At 53.2% G+C, this 19,246-nt stretch overlaps 1 protein-coding gene across 9 annotated transcripts in view; it reads left to right on the top strand.

The window, feature by feature from the left end:
• The window catches only part of LARS2 (leucyl-tRNA synthetase 2, mitochondrial), a 189,076-nt gene extending 178,095 nt beyond the window's left edge, over nucleotides 1–10,981 (top strand). For all 9 annotated transcript variants that reach the window (XM_072786527.1, XM_072786529.1, XM_072786528.1 and 6 more), the window contains 2 exons: nucleotides 4,657–4,784; nucleotides 9,652–10,981. In XM_072786527.1, the coding sequence (XP_072642628.1) occupies nucleotides 4,657–4,784; nucleotides 9,652–9,831 (308 nt within the window). In that variant the 3' untranslated portion in view covers nucleotides 9,832–10,981. The remainder of the gene's footprint in view (nucleotides 1–4,656; nucleotides 4,785–9,651) is intronic.
• The last annotated feature ends 8,265 nt before the right edge of the window (nucleotides 10,982–19,246 follow it).

Raw genomic sequence — 19,246 nt, 5'->3', positions numbered from 1 at the left:
GGGCTGCCCTCTCTCTGGGCTTCTTAAAGCAAAGCAAAACCTCAGTTTTTAATTGAAAAGTCACGTCTGTGCACATACTGTGAAACATTCAACTGTTGAAGAAGGGTGTGTCCTAAGCCCCATAGCACCCTTGCCCTTGTCCCTCTGTTGCTCTGGGAACACCTGCTCCGTATTGGCTCTTCAATCTGACACTAGGACTCCACGCGTGGAGTATGTGAGACATGCATCTGTTTCTATGCAAATGTTGGCAGGCTGTACAAACGCTTTTCTCTCTCTGTGTGTGTGAGACCAGTTCTGTGTCAACACTTACAGACGTACCCTTTCTGTTTTACCGGCCATGGTGTGTGCCATCCTGAGAACGTCCCATGAGTCATCCAGTAGTGGGCATTTGGGTGATTGTTCTGCTGCTACTTTTTGTGCTGCTTACCCAAAATACAAGTTACTTAAAATGTGGTGGTAAGATCTCTGTTTCTACTTTTCTGGCCACTCTTATGGCTGTGTAGCAATTTCTGTCTGTGCTCCTGCCTCAGGCTTTGCCTCGTGCGAGCTCCAGGTGTCCCTTCACCACCATAATTGTGAGGTCACAGCAAGGGAACCCTGTGCCCCCACTTAGGCATCCAGAGGTAACTCGTAATCCTGAAGGATCAGGCTGCTGCCACAAATCCATTTTTCTTTGTAAAATGAAAGTGGCTGCAAAATAGCGTAGCTTAGCGTTTTGCTATATACATATGTATCCCTTAATTTCAACAAAATTACAAACATACAAATCACGTAGGGGTGTGTGTGTGTGATCATTGTAAAGGAAAAGAAGTTCTCACTGATGACTTGGTGGCATTTTACATATGAATATGGGTGCAGAGTCAGTGTTGTTATTTCAAAATAATGTCAGTGGAATTCTTTCTGTGGATAAAGGCTCAAATGAAGCGGCATCACATTCTATCCATTTTCTTGGAATCGCCAGAGCCAGATGAAGCTCAGTTGGCTTCAGAGGCCCTTGTGTGTGAGTGCACAAGCTGGGGTGGGGGTGGAAGCAGGCCTGATGGTGGCCACCAGAGAGGCTGCTGTCCCCAGACACCGCAAGTGCACCACCACCCACTCCCAGGTGCCATGGTGGCCGCGGTGACCTCACCAGCTCTCAGAGCATGAGAGGAGGCTTGAGTCGGTTGTTTCGGTCGTTTTGAAGGAAGGTGAGCCACAACAGCTCTCCCAGAGGAGGAGCAGGAAGGGGGTGGGCCGTGGGGGACAGCCGGCCCTGTGCGATGGCCTTGTATGCCAGGGCTCTGACACTTCCCAGCCTTCGTTCAGACTTTCTCCAGGGCTTGCTCTCGCCCTGGCCTGTGTCTCGTAAAGAAACCATCGTATTTGCTATATGCAAACATTAGGTATTTTTACTTCCCTAAAGAGGAGGGAGACAAACACACTGCGTAGAACCCACAGCCATTGAGTTTTTTGTTCCTCGCCGCCAAGGAGGATGGCTCCACTCCCATCTATATGGAAACTCTGGCGGGGACCCAGGCTGCTATAAATAAGCATCCTGATTGCTCCAGGAAGGCTGAGCTTCCTCATTTTTTTTTTCCAGTGGAATTTGCAACAGCTTCTGCCTAGAACATTTGTGTCCAAGGCCCTTTTCATCTCCCAGGCATCCTGTACAAGTACCATGCAGAAGTTCTGGAGTCCTTCCCACTGCAGCTGGATCACAGGATGAGCCATCCTGGGCCAGCTTGCTAAAATAAAGAAGTGATTATCTCCCTTTTGTGACCTCTGTCTTGTATTTAGATATGAGTCTTAATAGTACCCCTTCTGAGTAACAAGCAGGAAGCTCCTTTCGGACCCTGCCAGAAGGCACATCTGTTAGAAATGGAGTAGGTTCATCAGCAAGTGCTGGAATCCCAGGGCTTAGGGGCAGCTGGGCCCCAGGACTACATCTTTGACACCACTTGATGCACAGACTCCGATGGGCTTTCTCTTTCCTCAGGCTGACGAGCAGCACAGGGTTACGCCAAGAGGGCCAAAGAGTAAAAACCTATAATGTGCAACACATAAAAGACTGAAGTCGACAGCGTGGAATGGGTCTGGTCTCCTCAGAGTGGGCTGTAGCCCTGAGGCCTGTCTGGGCACTGGCTATAACAGTCTGCAAATGAGATGCGCAGCTTGAGCTGAGAACTTAGACCAACTGTGTCTCCGAGCACACATCTTAAGTTAGGCTGACCAAGTTCTTGGTAGCAAGACTTTCAAAAAACCAGTGTGTGGATCCACATTCCAGCCTCTGCTCCAGCACATGGCAGATGGGCACTTTGAGTAGCTTCAGGTAGTAGCTGTGGATGGTCCTGAGACAATCCCCCTATGGTATTTTATAAAAGAAAAATCACAAACCAATGGGGAAGGTTTACTCTCCAAATTAGGTTTGGGCAACCATGTTGTGCTCCTTCGCTTCACACACAAAATGAAGTACAGCTGGATTCAAAAATTAAATGGGAGGGTAGCCTGGGTGGCTCAGCAGTTTAGCGCTGCTTTCGGCCCCGGGTGTGATCCTGGAGACCCGGAATCGAGTCCCACGTCGGGCTCCCTGCATGGAGCCTGCTTCTCCCTCTGCCTGTGTCTCTGCCTCTCTGTCTCTCATAAATAAATAAAATCTTAAAAAAAAAAAAAATTAAATGGGAAACAAAATGCAACCTTAAAAAAGAAACCAGAAGAAAAATCTTGAACTGACCCCACAGTGTGGGAAAATTTGATTCTGAAATATCCTTTCAAATTACTGAAGTAATAAATGTTTTTTTGTAGAGAATCTATAAAGCATTAAAAGAATCACCGATGCTTCCACCTCCCAGATAGAATCACCGCCGTTATTCTGCTTTATTCTTCTGACCTTTTATCTGTTCATATAAATATTTAGTAAAATTAGGATCATGCTGTATGTGCTATTGTAGATCTTCCCTTTCCATGAAATGAAACATTGTCTTAAAATAATGAAACGAAGGGAATACAAAGCTACTATATAGTATGATCCTGGGGGTAGTGGTTTGGTTTGGTGGGGTTGGTTAATTTACTATTCATTACATACATTACTGTTCTTCAAAATCAGAAGTTCAGGGGTGCCTGGGTGGCTCAGTTGGCTAAGCATTCAACCTGATTTCAGCTCAGGGTCATGGGATCCAGTGCCATGTGGAGTCTGCTTGAGACTCTCTCCCTCTCCTTCTGTCCTTCCCTCTGTTCTGTGTGTCTCTCTCTCAAAATAAATTAAATCTTTAAAGAAAACCAGGAGTTTAAAAAGTGCTATGCAGGTGAACATGACTTTCTACTTTATAGTTTGACCTTTTCAAATTTTCTGCAAGGAACATGCCTTACTTTTGCCATCAAGGAAAATAAAATGTTATTAGCCACAGCCCAGCATTCTAGGCACTGGCGTTGGTGGGATTCACTCCCTCTGTCTTGCAGCTGGCCTCAGACCACCTGTGAGGCTTGGGCCAATTCCCTCAAATGCATCTCCTGGGCACAAGGAAGAGGTGTGCAAGGGCCAGCCCACCTCCACCACCCTTGGAAAAGCCATTCACGGGGTGAGGGCCGTGCAGCTGTGATGGCTCTGCCCAAGCAGGGGGCATACTGCCTCATTCACTGCCAGCCCCTGTGCCAGGCCCACCTCCAGGAGGATGAGGATGAGGAGGCAATGGCAATGTAGCCACACTGGTAATACCCTGAGCTCTGTTTTCTGATGTGTGTGTTTCTTGCACATTTGAGGGCATCTCTTGTGCTCATGAGATCGGCAGAGGCTCTGAAGTCGAAGCTTTTCCCATGAGCAGCCCTTGGCTGAAGTCCTTATAGAGCACTGTGGGTGCTGAGCACGGCTGCCTCTACTGGGGGGCTTCAGCAAGGAGCCCTCTAGGACACAAGCCTTCTGGGGCTTTCATTCCTCACTGCTGGCTTGCATTTGACCCAGCCTGAGCCAAGTCAGCGCTCCCAATTCAGTCATTGGCAGGAGCCCCTCTCAAAAAGTGTAGTGTGAAGGCTGAGATCCCTTTGCAAAGGTCGAGAAGGAACACCCTGCTGTTCTCGGCATGTTGGCTTCAGTGATCATGAGTAAAAGGACTGCATCAGAGGCCTTTACAGACCACAAGTATTCACAGGCAAGAAAGGAAGCGAGCACAGCTCATTATTTTGGGTTCTGCACTCAGGAGCACAAAGGCATTCCTTCATCAACAGAAGTGCAGAGACCAAGGAAAATCAGCAGCCTTGTTTTTCCAAACACACACTTTAAAACAACGTGCCCATGCATCTTTGCAGTTCTGGGTATGGTTTAAAAAAGGGAACAGGGGGGCACCTGGGTGACTCAGTGGTTGAGCAGCTGCCTTGGCTCAAGTAATGGTCCTGGGGGCCTGGCATGAAGTCCCACATCAGGCTCCCCACAGGGAGCCTGCTTCTTCCTCTGCCTATGAATAAATAAATAAAATCTTTAAAAAAAAAGTTGCTCTTATAGGTTTAAAAAATGGGGAGGGGGTGCTGCCTATAACCCAGGATGATAAGCAAGGCCAAAGTAAGGGGGGGTGCTGGGAGGCTGTGTAAAACCAAGGTGTGGCCTCCTCAGGCAGCTCCAAACCAGGCTGTGTTGGGGCAAAGGCTATTTACCCTGCTCCCATGACCCTCTGTGCCTTGGTGTTGCAGGCCTGGCGCAGGTGCCCAGGAAGCTGTGTGCCCACTACGCCTGGGACGCTGGTGTGCTGCTTCAGGCGTGGCCTACCGTGGACCCGAAGTTCCTTCAGCAGCCCGACGTGGTGGAGATGGCCGTCCTGGTGAGTGTCTCCCGCAGCCCCAGAGCCGGGGGCGGACCTGACCAGGGACAGGTCCCAGTCCCGCTGCAGCCCTCAAACACTGTGGGGTTGAGAGGTGTCCCGTCAGGCCTTTCTAGCCCACCCAGCCTGACCCAGCCTGACCGTCCCTGCCCGTCTTACCTTTGCACACTTCAGCTTTGAGGTCACCACATACCAAAAGCTTGTGAGCAGAAAGCGCTCGAGGCCCTCCAGGGATTAAAAGGGCCTGCATTACCGGTTCTGATCTGGCCTTGCTCTCCCACTGTGTTCCCATCTCCTCTAGCTTCTGCTTCATTCAGTGGCTCTTGGTTCGTTCAGGGAGGAGGGTGATGGTGAGCAGGTTGGCGGACCAGGAACACCTTGAAAAATCTATTTCAGAAAGGCTACATAACATTTCTATCTTTCTTTCTTTCTTTTTGGTTAATTACATCATTGTAGATACATAAAACTAGTTTTTTATTGCAACCTTTTATAGAGCAAATAACAGTTTATCCTTTATGTAATCCTTGAATATCTAATGTGTTTACTCTGAAACACATCATACAGAAAATTGATGCTGATGTGGCTGAAGAGGGAAAGAGGAATAGGGAGACCTCTTAGCGCGTCTCTGCACCACACACGGAGCCAGGCCATTCACATCCAAAATGTAATTAAACTCCTATCACTCAGGAAGGTAGGCATTTCCATTCTCATTGTTTTCACTTGAGAAATCAGGCTCAGAGAAGTCGGTCACCTGGCCCAAGTTTATTTGCTTATTCCTCAGTAATTATCAAGTTACCTGCTGTGTGTCAGGCTCAGTGCTAGGCTCTGGGGATACAAATCAAACAGGACAGACAGGGTCTGATGCCCTGATGGAGCTGAAAGCTGAGGGGGAGAGATTGGGAAAAGAAAAAGGAAAGAAAAACAAATAAAATTACTGCACATGGTGAAAAGGGCCATGGACACACATCACTTGGGAGCTGGGGGAGAGCCCAGGCTCACAGGCACTCAGTCTGCCAGGCCCCTGCCCTCCTGCATCTGTACAAACCCTGGGCCTAGCCGGCAGGTCGGTGTTTAAAGAGCCAACTCTGTGGAGGAGACCCGGCCCCTTCACAGCCACTTTGTCTCCACACCACCTCTCCAGGCACCTAGTTCCCCACCAACCCCACTTTGCTTCCCCCATAGCAGGGAGGAGGTGGGCCTGCCCTGGTGGGCTTCTTCCAAAACTCCTCAAAACCAGAAGAAGCCTTGTGGCACAGAGAGATTTCTTTACCTTAAGTAACGTTTATAAGAAATGTCTTGTGTACCCCCAGAGAACTCGTTCATAGCACAAGAAATGCCGACTTGAGAAACCAAAGTTTGAGTCTGTAAACTATCATTCCACTTTAATCACTGCAGAAAAGAAATTCAGTTCTGGTAATTGATAAAAATAGTTCTAAGTTATCGTGGAAATGAAAACCCAAAGTTTAAAATGTGAGTAGGACTCCCTGTGGGTTTGCCCAGTTGGAGAACCTCCGGCTCAGGGCAGCGTGCCACGCTGTGCTCTGTGTCCGTGGGATCCTGACTGGTGCCCTGGCCAGAAGGAGCAGCTGCAGTATATATAGCACATTGTCATTCAGCGTGGTTTGGTCTCGCCGTGCCCATGTCACGCAGGGCTGGGCCCAACACCAGGTACACCCAGGCCAGAGGCACCACCATAGATTCATGAGGCTCAGTGCCCAGGAGTGATGGTCTCAGGGCTCCACAACTGCCACACACACAGGGAGTTCTGTAGCCTCAAGGTTAAGGCGTAGAGCTTGGGAGTGAGACTGTCCTGGTTGGAAGTGTCCATTTTACAAAATGCTTCTGTAGCCTCAGCTTCCTCAGCTACAAAAGGAGGCAAACGCAGCACCTAGCTTTGCCCGTTGTGGAAAGAATTAAATCGAATAATACCAGGAGGTGCTTAGCCCGCTTCTTGATGCACTAACAACAAAACCCTTTAACAAGTAGTGAGCGCCGCGTAAGGGCCAGGCTCTGCCCTAAGAACTTTCCAGATACTCGTTTACCCCACACGACAGCCCTGGGAGCAGGCCCTGTTTTCCCCATGTCACAGATGACATGTAACCAAGTCCACAGTACAAGTGAGGGAACAGCGGCAGTACGGGCCTAATCCCCGAGGGAGATGGCAGGTGCCGCTGGCTGCTGCTGTGGGCAGTCACTGCTTCCGGCAGCGGGGACAGTGCAGGGAAGGGGCGTGGGGCGGGCTCTATGAAGGGGAGCGGTGTTTCCCTCATGGAGAAGAGGATGCCTCATTGGCAGAAGCAAAGACAGGGAAAGCCCTCGGGGATGGTGGGTCTGTGAGCTGGGGAGAAGGCCAGGCTCTGCCTCTGAGAGGGTTGGGGGCAGGCAGGGCATCTAACGGGGGTTGAGGGGGGTCATCCCATTCACATCACCTGCTGGATGAAGTGGCTTCACCTTGTGTGCCTCAGCTTCCCCATCTGTTAAATGGGCACAGAGTGGTTATACACGCACCTCACAGGGTTGTGGGAGGATGAACAGGTTGGCTCAGTGGATTGCGTAGCTCATCACCTGGCATGGGGTGAGAGCTTAGTCAGCGGGAGCGTTCATTGTTCGTAGCTATCACAGGGCTGCCCTTGTGTCGCTGGGTGGCCATGGATGAGACGGAGGTAGTGCTCATGGCCAGGGGCCCATCAGGCAACAGTTGGCAAAGTCTCAGAGAACAAAGCTGAGGCCCTGGACCGAGGCTGTGAGTAATGAGGGGAGGTGGCAAAGATGGAAGCTTGCAAGGCCACCAGATGGGGACCAGAAGACTTTTCGCAAGTCAAATGGTCACTACTTGAGGTGATTTGAAAGAGCTTCTTCCCCTGTGGACCCCTGAAGGCCAAGTCCAGTGTGGAATCCCACCTGGGCTTCTGTTGTCCATTTACCTGGTGCCTCATGCCAGGAGGTGGAGTGCATTGGAGACCCCCTCACTCTAAGGAACTGCCCTGGGTTAGGCAACTAAAGGGAAGGCCCGGGGAGCCAGAAGCCGTGAGAAGGTGTCCAGGCCATGTGGGAATGCCCACTGGGCTCCCTGGCCACATCCAGGTCACTTGCCCCACCCTCAGGCCCAACTAGGGACAAAAATGACTCAGCCCCTGGACAGGCCTCACCAGGGACAGCTGAGAGTCAGCCCCCAGGCTCCACGGAGGCACTCGGTCTAAAAGTAGGGTCATGGTGCCCAGGCCATGTATAGAAGAGGACATCTCACACTGGCTCCTTCCATCGTGGCCAGGAGTCCAAACAAAGGGGCATAATAAGGGAGTGACCTTCAGACAGGTTATCTCCCTCAGCCATCCAGAGAATTCCATCCTTAAAGAAGAGAAAACTGAAGTCCAGGCCTGAGAGTCTGCATGAGAGCATGTGCTCTCTCCCCACACGCCCCATCACAGCAAGTGGCTAAAGAGCCCTTGCCCTGGGCCACTCTTCCCTGGGTCAGAACCAAGAGCCAGAGCTGGAGCCGGGACTCATTACCACTCCCAGTTCTGAGAATGCGTTTTGGGGCCCCCAGGATCTGAAGAAGGGCACAGCTTTGATGTGACAGGGTGGGGTGTCTTTTCTGAGGTCTTGGTCAAAGCAAGCATGTGTTCATGAAAGAAGGCGGCTTCTAGTGGCTTAGAAACAAGGTGGTGGGAGGACGGGGTGGCAGGGGGCACAGTCCTTTGACTAGCAGCCCCAGTTCATAGCTTTAGGACACCAACACCCTGCATCCAGGAGGCTTTTTTAGGAGAATCATATTTTAGAATTATTTCAGGACACAATGTTTTATCTTATTGGGCCCCCACCAGTGATGTAGGTTGATACAACCAAGAAAAAATGCCACTGAGTTCTTAGTAAATCTGAAAAAATGAAGTTGGGTCATGAGGGACACCTGATAGGCTTTGGTTGAAACCTACAAAATGATTCCTGATAACTTTTCATAATACAATGTCTGTATTTTCCCAGTAAAAAAAAAAAACAAGAACAAGACAGGAACATTAGGGGCACCAGGGTGGCTCAGTGGTTGAGCATCTGCCTTCTGCTCAGGGTGTGATCCCGGGGATCAAGTCCCGCATTCAGCGCCCCACAGGGAGCCTGCTTCTCCCTGTGCCTATGTCTCGGCCTCTGTTTGTGTCTCTCATGAATAAATAAACAAAATCTTGGTGAGGGGAGAAAGAGCACAAATGAAAGAAATGCAAGTGTTCCTACAGGAGCGGTGGGATGGAGGATCTAAAGCAAGGCTGTTCAGAAGCTCCCACACCCAGTGCCGATATCTATTCATATTTGCTGTGAATTTTGTCCTCACTGAACAGTACTTGGTGAATACCCACCGATGTCTGGAACCAGACGGACCCCGTTCTCGGCAAGGCTGAGTTAAAGTGATGTGGGTCCAGTTTCCCAGTCCCCATTCTTGGGTGCCCCATTTCGGAGCCAGGCCCCCAGCCAGGAGGTTGCCTGCCATCCCCAGGAGCCGGGGTTAAATCCTCACGGTGACACCCCCCTGTGAGCGGAACTTAGACTCGGTCCCCAGTGACCCAACCATCCCTCTCCCCCTGGAAGCCGCTGAGGGTCTTGAGCTAACCACCAGCACAGCTGGTATGGGGTGGCGCTCAGGAGGCACAGGTGCGCACTCGGGGCTGGGGCGCCCGCATCCTCTCTCCCCCCTGGTCTGTGGTTTACGGGCGTTAATCCTGTCCTCACTGCCCTCCATCCTCTGGGGAAGCTGGTGCTTGTGTCTTCCTGCCTTCCCGCACAGATGCTGCCGTCTACAGGAAGCGGGTGTTGGCCTGGGGCCACCTGCCACTCTCAGGACCGCTCCTCATGTCTCTGTCTCTGTTCTTCTCCCTCCCAGATCAACAACAAAGCCTGCGGCAAAATCCCCGTGCCCCAAGGAGTCGCGCAGGACCAGGACAAGGTCCATGAACTTGTCCTCCAAAGCGAGCTGGGTGTCAAGCTCTTGCAGGGGCGAAGCATCAAGAAGGCTTTCCTGTCCCCCAGAACGGCCCTCATCAACTTTCTGGTGCAGGACTGACTACAGGAGGGCGGCCTCTGAGGAAGGAGGGGGCCTCCTTCCCACTGCTGCAGGGGAGGAAGGCTTGGGAGTGTGCTGGCCCAGGGCGGGGGAAGCAACAGATGTCCTCCTGCTCTGACATGGGCTTGGGCAGTGAGCCTGTGTGGCGGGGCCGGTGCAGGGGTGAGGGTGGGTGTGGACAGAGGAGGAGGGCAAGCAGGGGCAGAGGGCTTGGGCAACCACTGCAGGTGGAGGAAGCCAGCTGACGCAGGTGAAGCCACCAGAGGAACTGCTGGGTGTCCCCTGGGGGTCTACAGGAAGGCAAGAAGAGAAGCAAGTGAGAATGAACGAGGTGCCTCTTGAGCAGCCTGGGAGCTCTGACTCCTAGAAATTGTGCTGCCTTAGGCACACCCCGGAAACATGAGAGTAAACTGAGGACCCACACCCGGCACAGGAGCAGTATGGACAGCCAGTGTTAAACGGGTGACGGCTTGGGCATCAGTGCAGATGGTCTACTCACTCTCAGGCTGGACAGGGGAGCCATTTGGATCGTGTCCAGATGTCCAGCATGTGGCGAGCCCGCTGCAATCTGCAGAAGCTGCTCTGAGCCCGGTCCCTCTGCAGGCGTCCCCGCTGCCGGGCCTGCTCTGCTGCTGACACACGGGCTCTTGGGCGAAGCATGGCTTCCAACTCCCTCGGGATGAAAAATGTGCTGCGGCGTGAAGCAGAACCACGCTGGTTCTGAGCTCAGCTGGAGCCGATCCCAGGCCCACCACAGCCCCACGGGGAGGCTGCTCATGTGGGCCCCAGATGGCCCGACGTTGCTGTGTCCCCAGCGCCTCTCGTTAGCCAGAGCGAGCTTGCCCCAGGCGAGTGGGCCGATGCCACCGAGCGCTGCCTCCGCGTTCGAGCCACCACTGCCGTCTGGCTGCCAGCGAGGTTGTCCATGCATTAGGGTAATCTGGTTTTATGTGAAGTCAACAATTAGGTGCTCTTACCAGAACTGGCCTGAGCCACTGATGAATGCTTATTGGGGAAGTGGAGGAGAATGCAGCCATTCTGCGCCCCTGAAAATCTCTATTATTTTTCCAAAGTAGCCTCACATGTGGCTACAGCTGAGCAGCTAACAGATGACTTTTTTTTAACGCAATAAAATGTTTGTCATGTATGACTTTGGGACATATGTGTGATCTTGCTATAGCCACCATATTTCCAATTCTAGGAGTTAATCAGGAACAGATTGAGGTGCTCCATTGTCATCAGAAGCACCGGCTCTGGGCCTGACTCCACCCGGAAAGTCACAAAGTGAGGTGTGTGCCGGACTTCCAGAATGCGGTATACAACGCTTGTTCAGGCCCCTTAGCAACAGCAGCAGTTAAGTTACTGATTCTCAATACAGCCTGGCTGGTCCGAAGGTAGTGAGTTATCTCAATTGATTGTTCACAGTTACAGATCAACTTAATACAGCCTGGTCCCCATGCCCCGAAATTCCAATTTAATTACTTTAAGGTGTATTTGGGCCTCAAGGAGCTTTAAAAGCTGCATGGGTGATTCTAACCGGCAGCAAGTTTTGAGCGCCACCGGGTTAACTGATGGATTTGAACCATAATGTCTAACGAGCCCGTCCTCTCCCTATCTTCAGCTTCACTGAGAGGAGTCTGGTGTAGGGACCCAAACATGAAGGAGGAAAGCTAGGAAAGACGAGGCCCAGAACAGGAGGCAGGACCAGAACTCCCCAGCAGGTGCTTAGATGCTCCCGAGCTGACCCGGGTGCACACAGTCCCATTCTACAGCCTGTGTAGGTTCAACATAAGCTAGTGGATGAGGATATTTGATACAGGGAGGGAGCCTCAAGTGTTTTTGCTTGATTGTCCTATTTCTTCCTAAAGTAAGCTGAGTGGCCTGGAACCTGCCACAGGGTAAGGGCAGGGAGCCCTTGATCTGCACATAATCTGGCCAGAGCAATGGGCCATTAAAGCCTCAAGGCTGCTGGGCTAACTGGTCTTGCCTTTGGAGAACTTTTCTTCTCCAAAGAGGATAAACCTTTGGAAAACAAGAGCTCCTGGGATGCCTGGATGGCTCAGTGGTTGAGCATCTGCCTTCAGCTCAGGGCGTGACCCCAGGGTCCGGGATTGAGTCCCACATCGCACTCCCTGCATGGAGCCTGCTTCTCTCTCTGCCTGTGTCTCTGCCTCTCTCTGCGTCTTTAAAAAAAGAAGAAGAAGAAAACAAGAGCTCCTTGGTACTAGTGGAGATGGTTGGTATAAAGGAACAATGGAACAGAACGCTAATCCCTGGGGGCAGGGAGGTGGGGTGGGGAATGATCTCAGTCCTTTATTAACTACTTTGATTAGGTCAAAAACTGGACTCAACAGGTTCCCTTGCATTATGTCATTTAACTCCCACAGAAACCCTAGAGGGAGGGTATTAGCTTCATAAATACGAAGAAGCTTGGGCTCTGAGGTTCAATGATTTGCTCTGATTCCACAGCAGAAAAGTAGAACTGGGATTCAAACCCACATCTGGCCTCCGAATCCCCTGATGCCTCCCTACTGTGTTCGCCCGTGCCCCCGGCCCCCACCCCGTAACTGGCCTTGTGCAGGGATGGAGAGTGGCTGAGGTTGTGAGAACATGGTGTGGCTTCCGTAGGGCTGGAGGCAGAGGTTGAGGCCACATCGGTGGATTGCCCAGGTTCACGGGCGATGGCAGGGTTACTGCTGTCAAGCGAGTGAGTTACGAAGCAGGCTTACGCATAGAGGAGGTGGCGCCTGGGAAGCCCCATGACAGATGCCACTACAGTAGGCGCCAACTGCCTGCCAAGGAAAATGAAATTGATCTCTGACACCCTGAAACAATAAATGAGCTGGAAAAAAAGGCTTAGACATGCTTCCTCCCAACCCAACTACACACCCTTCGGGAGCTGGTTAAGGAAAATAGGGTGCAGCCAGTTAATGGAAGGAAAAGCAGCCAACCAAAGATGGTTTATAAAAAAAAAAAAAAAGTAATGTGACATCTTTCTCATGAATAAATCAGAATATTTACACAATGTGATCCTGACCTGATAATTTTTTAAAATTCCAACCAACCCTAACCTTTACGCAGAGAGGAGATTTGCCCACAAATCATTGGTTGGGAGTCCTACAAGTAATTTTTTCCTTCTCTCCACTTTTTTGCATATTCTAACTTGTGTTGGCCATGCAGTATTTCAATAATGGGGGAAATATATCAAAATGTGCAATTATGTGAAGATCCAAATGAGCTAAAAGCCTGTCCCTCTTGATTTTTCTTGTTTTTTTTCCCCCCCTTGATTTTTCTTTTTTTTTTTTTTTTCTCCTGCAGTAGCTAGTTGCCAGTTAGGACATGCCCCAACTAGGAGAGCATAGGTTCTTTGTTGTATGCAGTGGAATCTAAAGTGAAAAGCAGCCCCCTAAAGCTGTTGTTTGCAGCCACTCAGTGTGGGCAGGTGTGGGAACCTCCTCAGACTCTTGCAGCCTGAGGACAGAAGAACAGGAGGTAACATTCCCTTCGTGGAACTCTCCTGTTCCCAGTGGATAAACCAATATGGTGGCCAAGGGCGTGAGCTCCGGAGTCAGCCGGACCAAGCTTCTGTGTGACTGTGGCGGAGTGACTGTGTCACTTGAAACCTCCGTGACCTAGGCAAGCCCTGGAATGTCTCTGATCCTTTGTTTTCTCAACTATAAAACAGGAGTAAAAATAATGCCTTGGGGTATGAGGATAAAGTGAGAGAATGTGTGCAAAGCACATGGCACGGAATAAGCTCGCAATAAATGAGAACGCCTTATTATGAGTAATCTTGCCTGAGTAAGAATAAGCTAATGGTCTAGAATGGGATTATCTTTGGTCAGAAAGTAGAGAACATTTAGAAAAATATGCATCCCAGGCCTGTTGAGGAAAAAGATTTAAACTGTAAACTTGGAGGAATTTTAATCTCATTGGGTAGAATCAGCCCTACTATTTGGTATTTTCACCTCCTGTCCTGAAAACTTTGTATTATCCGCTTCCTTGATTCCATGCCTGCTGGTTTGTTTCTTGGAGCTTCATCTAGGTGACAGTGATCTCTCTGGTGCTGGAGATCCACTTTTCCTTAAATGGTAGCCCCACCACAGACAGCCTGCCAGGGGCCTGGGAAGCTCCCAACCTTGTTCTGGCCCCATTGTGGCCATTCACTTTTGTCCCAGGACACACTAGATTGTGACATGGGGAAGAACAGAGCAAGGGACAAAAAGCCAAGAGCTGGAAACCATACATGTGAGCCTAGCCTCAGCCCTTCGATCAAGTCTGGTTCAGGTGGGGTGGCCTGCCTAGGGCACCCAGAGTAGAAGTTTTCCCGAGTGGCCTCTGCGCCCTTCCCTCCGCAGCAGCTACAGGAAAGAGAGCCTGTGTTGTGCTGGGGATGCCTCTTGACAGAGTGGAGCAGCCTTGGGTTGGGGTTTACTGATTGGTAGGCTGAGGCTGCTGGGGGCAATGGTCCAGGGTGTGAGCTGGAGGTTTGGGGGCACATAGAGAAGTCCACCAGAGACCTGGCAGGTCTTTCATGGCCCAGGGGCCCCATGGCAGGCCAGTGCTCAGGTAATATGGCCTCTAAACCCAAAGTGGGGTATCAGAAGTTTTCATTTACAGGTGGTTTGGCTCCTGAACTGAGCCACAGAGGAGGGGTTATGAGGTCACTAGTGCCCATGGACATGCCACAGTGAGCAACGGGCCTGCAACACTCCTGCTGGGCCAGGGTTGGTCACCACAGGCCACAGGTCAGAGAGGGCATGGTCCCTGCACCAGCTGGCCTTCCCCCCAGCTGCCCTCCTCAGCCTTCCTCCTCCTGGGAGAGAAGGGAAGGGGCAGCCATGCTTCCAGGGTCATTTTTTTTTTTTCTAAAGATTTTATTTATTCATGAGAGACACAGGCAGAGGGAGAAGCAGGCTCCATGCAGGGAGCCTGATGTGGGACTTGATCCTGGGACTCCAGGATCACTCCCTGAGCCAAAGGTGGACGCTCAACCGCTGAGCCACCCAGGCCTCCCTCCAGGGTCATGTTGTGCGCCAAACGCCATTGCAGAGGCTTTGCCGCTACTCTGGAATTCATACATCGAAGCAACAAAGTAAGAATTATGACCCACTTCCTATAAATAAGGACAGAAGCCTAAAATGTCTAGAAACCTACCTAAGTCGTCCTCGGTCTGCCTTTCTGTCCCCGGCTCCTGCTTCCTCTGCAGCACCAACCTGCCTACCTGGGAGGTAAGATGTGGGATGTCTCGCGGTGGGGGTGGGGGGGAGTACAGCCCATTTCTTGCTCTTTCTATCCAGAGAATTCTAAACTGGAGCTCTGGCATGTTGTGTGGCCCTGCAGACTTGTCCTGCCTTGCAGAAGGGGCTGGGCTTTTGTGCTTGAATCTGTCCATCACTGGCTGCGGGTCACTTCTGGGTGTGGAGGTGAGAACTTTCTAGGCATCTGGGGATGAAGGGACCCCCTTCCTTGGCTCAGGGAAAGTCTCCCAAGATGGGGCACAGCTGAGCCCTCAGCAGCCACCCTGCAGAGCAGCTGGGAACAGCCGCCAGCCTGTGAAGAGGATTGATCGGAGCACCCACGGCGACCACCCGGAGAGAGAAGGCGACAGTCCAGGCCCGAGGAGCAGCGAGCCTGTGGGTGAGCAAAGGCTCGAGGCAGCAGCCAGACTCGGAGAAGTGGAATGCGGCGGGATGGAGTCTGAACAAGCCTGGCCACCCCTGGCCTCCTCGCGCCAACGTGCCGCTAGCTCCCGGGCGGTGGGTGAGACCGACCAGGAGGCCTTACTGTCCCCCTCCTGCTGGTGACCAAGCTGTGGCTCGAACAGGCTGGGGCTTGCTTGAGACCGTGACCGTAAGTGACGAAGCATCTTGCCTCTGCTCTGTGCCCAGTCCACTCGCAGCACCCCTCCCCTCCTCTGTAGGCCCAGCCTGGGGCTCCCGGCAGCAAAATTCAGCTCAGGACGGAAATCCCCCCGATGCACGAGCCCCACCGCACCCTGTAGGCCAGGGGAAGGCACAGGGTAGACAGAATGAGAAGGATCTGCTCTCCCCTTTCTCCCTGGGAGGCTGACGAGCAGAAACATCTGTTCCGTGGGCTGGGTCCCTGTCCGACCCTCCGAGGGTGGGCGGCTAGAGGATCTCATCCAAGCCGATGAGTTTGGAGATTGGAATCTGGGATGACCGACAGTGAGCAAGGGGGGGATCCCCCCGAGGGCGAGTGGGTGGGTGGGCATTGCTGGTGCTGGCGGGAAGGGGAGAGCCTGCAACACCCAGGGAAAGGCCAGTCCTGGGGGCAGAGGCCCCAGATGCAAGGGTGGGGCCGCTCCAGGCTTCCACTGTATCTTGGGGCCACCCGCCCGCATGGGGGAGGAGCGCAAGGAGAGGGAGGCCCTGCAGGGGAGGTGGTGGCCAGGCCTGCTGAAGTCACCCAGCTGGCCTGGGACCCAACACTCATGACTCACCTCCCCAGCCTCAAGCCCTGAACTTGAATTTCCGTTCCTGTCGGGCCTCTGGAAGAGCGTTGCCCGTGCCAGACACTCAGGGTGTGGGAGCCCCGGTCTGGGATCCCCTAATACCAGCAATGATAATATTGACCATTTATCGCAAACCAATTACATGGCAGGCCCCGTTCTGACGACTTTACCTCCGAAGGGGCCTTGCTCATTCCACACGGGAGAAGAGGGCAGAGCCGTGATTCTGACCCTGTCCCACCAAATCTCCGATCGTCCCAAGGCACCCCCGCTTCCTGACCTGCAGCCCAGAAGGGTAGGCACATCCCCCGTGGCCTGAGGCACCAACTCAGCGACTGCCCACGGAGAGAGGTCTGGGCGCTCTCCGAGCCTGGGACTGACCCCTCCCGAGGGGCCACCACCTCTGGCAGGCCGACCGAGCCTCCTTTGGGCTCCATCACGGGGACCTAGAAGTCAGGGAGTCCACTTGCTCAACCCCACGTGCCACTAGGGAAATGCCGCGGAAGGAGGTGGGGGGCACATGGCCTGGGCTGACCTCAGGGCGCAACAGAAGGACCTCATCTGGGATCAGAGCTTGGCTGCCCCTGGCCCCTTCCAGAGGAGACCCCCCACCCCCCCCACACCACTGCAGCTGCACCTCCATGGGCTGCCCGCAGGACCAGGAGAGAACTGTGTCCTGGGGAAGGATTCCCCTCCCTCAGACAGGGAGGTGATGGGGGCGCATGCAAAGGGTGTAGTGAACACTGTGGGGTTTGCCGGGGAGGCAGGGCCACCCAAAGATTGATGACATTCCCTGGGTCTGGCGTGTCACTCATCAGGAGAAGGCAAGCTTCCCTTTTCACTAGAAACAGAGCCAAGGTGGGCCAGGGAGCCTTTGTCTAGGGGGGTCCAGAGGGGCCCCCCGTCCGTGGGCAGGACACCAGGGCGGCCACTGTGCAGAAATAGGCTGGAAGAAGTAGCTGAGAAGCGGGGGCCCTGGGCCAAGTGTCACCTACTATCTCCAGTAGTAGTTATCAATAAACTTCTTCATGGTCACTTAAAAAAAAAAAAAAAAAGAAAAGAAAACTAAGACATTAAGTTTTTTTTTTTTTATTTAAGAGAGAACACGAGACAGAGCGAACAAGCATGAGCTGGGGGATAGGAGGGGCAGGGGGAGAAGCAGACTCCCCACTGAGCAGGGAGCCTGATGCAGGACTCGATCCCGGGACCCCAGGATCACAACCTGAGCCGAAGCCAGATGCTCAACCGCTGAGCCACCCAGGCATCCCACATCTTAGTTTTCTGTTAATAGTTTGACTATTATGAACTCAATATGACCCCCCGAAATTCATATGTTGGAAGCCTGTCCCCGCCAAGTAATGGTGCAAGGAGGCAGGGCCACTGGGAGGCGATGGCATGTGATGGGGTCCTGGGGGTAGGCCCCGTCAGTGGCATCAGTGCCCTTGGAGGAATCTCAGAGAGCTCGCCTCCCTGCACAGAGAGGGGCGGGAGCCCAAGGAGAAGCGGGGGTCTGCAGCCCGGGAAGGCTGCCGTCACCGGAGCTCGGCCGTGGCGGGACCCCGATCTCAGACACGCGTTCCCGGAACCGTGAGGAATAAATTTCTGTTGTTCATAAGCCCCCCGGTCTGTGGCACTTTGTCCCAGCGGCCGACAAAGACGGCGGTCACCACGTCCGTCATCAGGGAACCGGCAAGCATCCCAGGGAGTACAGTGGCCTCTCGGGGCCCCCTTGGAGAGGGGCCGAGACCTCCTAGTCACCGGTTCCTCCCTTATTGCCTACAACCCCGTCCCCGCGCACCGATGCCTTGCTTGTCTGCTAGCCAGCCTGGTCGCCGTGCATCTTTACAAATAAAAAATGCCTAGAGGGGCGCCTGGGTGGCTCAGTCGGCTGAGCATCTGCCTTCGGCTCAGGTCATGATCTGGGGTCCCCGGATCGAGCCCCGCTGAGCAGGGAGTCTGCTTCCCTCTCCCTCTGCCTGCTGCTCCCCCTGCTTGTGCTTTCTCTCTCTGTCAAATAAATAAACAAAATCTTTAAAAAAATAAAATTGTAGGTATCGGCTAACTGATAAGTGTAACCTCTAAGGCCCGAAACCTCCGTGGTCTCACAGCAAACCTTGTTTCGCATTCCCAGAACTCTAATCCTGGGAGAAGGAGCAGCGGAGGGGGCCCTGTTCCGCGCTCCGGCCTGTGGGAGGGACCCAGGGGCCGCGGCTCCGTCATGCTGGGCTCCTGCTTTCAGGGTCACCCTGGACGCTGACATCCAGCCTGAGGGGCGGGGAGCGAGGGAGCCGTGCCCCAGGGAGCTTTTCACGTGCCAGGTCTGGAAGGGCCATGCGTCTCTTCCACCACCCTGTCCTGGCCTGAATGCGGTCACCCGGCCTCGGGGGCAGGGGGGCTTCTGGGAAGCATGGGGGGAGGGGGACCCAAGCATGTGGTGGGCCCTGGCTGCCTTGCCCCCGAGTCTTCAGCCCCAAACCCAGCTCATCTGTGTGTCTCTTCTTGATCTCCATGTCTGCTGAGCCCTGGGCTTCCAGACCTCCCCCGAGGACAGCCGCAGGCCGTCGGAGTCTGGGGGGGGGGGGGAAGGGGCGATCCCGCCTGCGGCCACAGCCCCGTCCCCCTGCCCCCTGCCCCGCCCCATGGACATGCGAGAAACCACAGGCCCGGCGGGGCCTCAGCAGGTGGGCGGCTGCCTCAGCTCAGGCTGTGATCCTGGAGGCTGCATAGGGCCCCCCGCAGGGAGCCTGCGTCTCCCTCTGCCTGTGTCTCTGCCTCTCTCCGTCTCTCATGAATAAATAAATAAAATCTTAAAAAAAAAAAAAAAGCAAGAAAAGAAACCACAGGCCTGCGGTGTGCCGTCTCGTCAAGGCCGATTTTTACCGCAAAGGTCGGTTGGCGGGTCCCGTGAGGCCCACACGCTGGTTTGCGGAGGTGACTTGGAAG

The sequence above is a fragment of the Canis lupus genome, chromosome 19 (genome assembly GCF_048164855.1).
Source record: "Canis lupus baileyi chromosome 19, mCanLup2.hap1, whole genome shotgun sequence".
NCBI lineage: Eukaryota > Metazoa > Chordata > Mammalia > Carnivora > Canidae > Canis > Canis lupus.
Note: the sequence above shows the minus strand (reverse complement) of the source record. Positions and strands in the feature narration are given on the sequence as shown.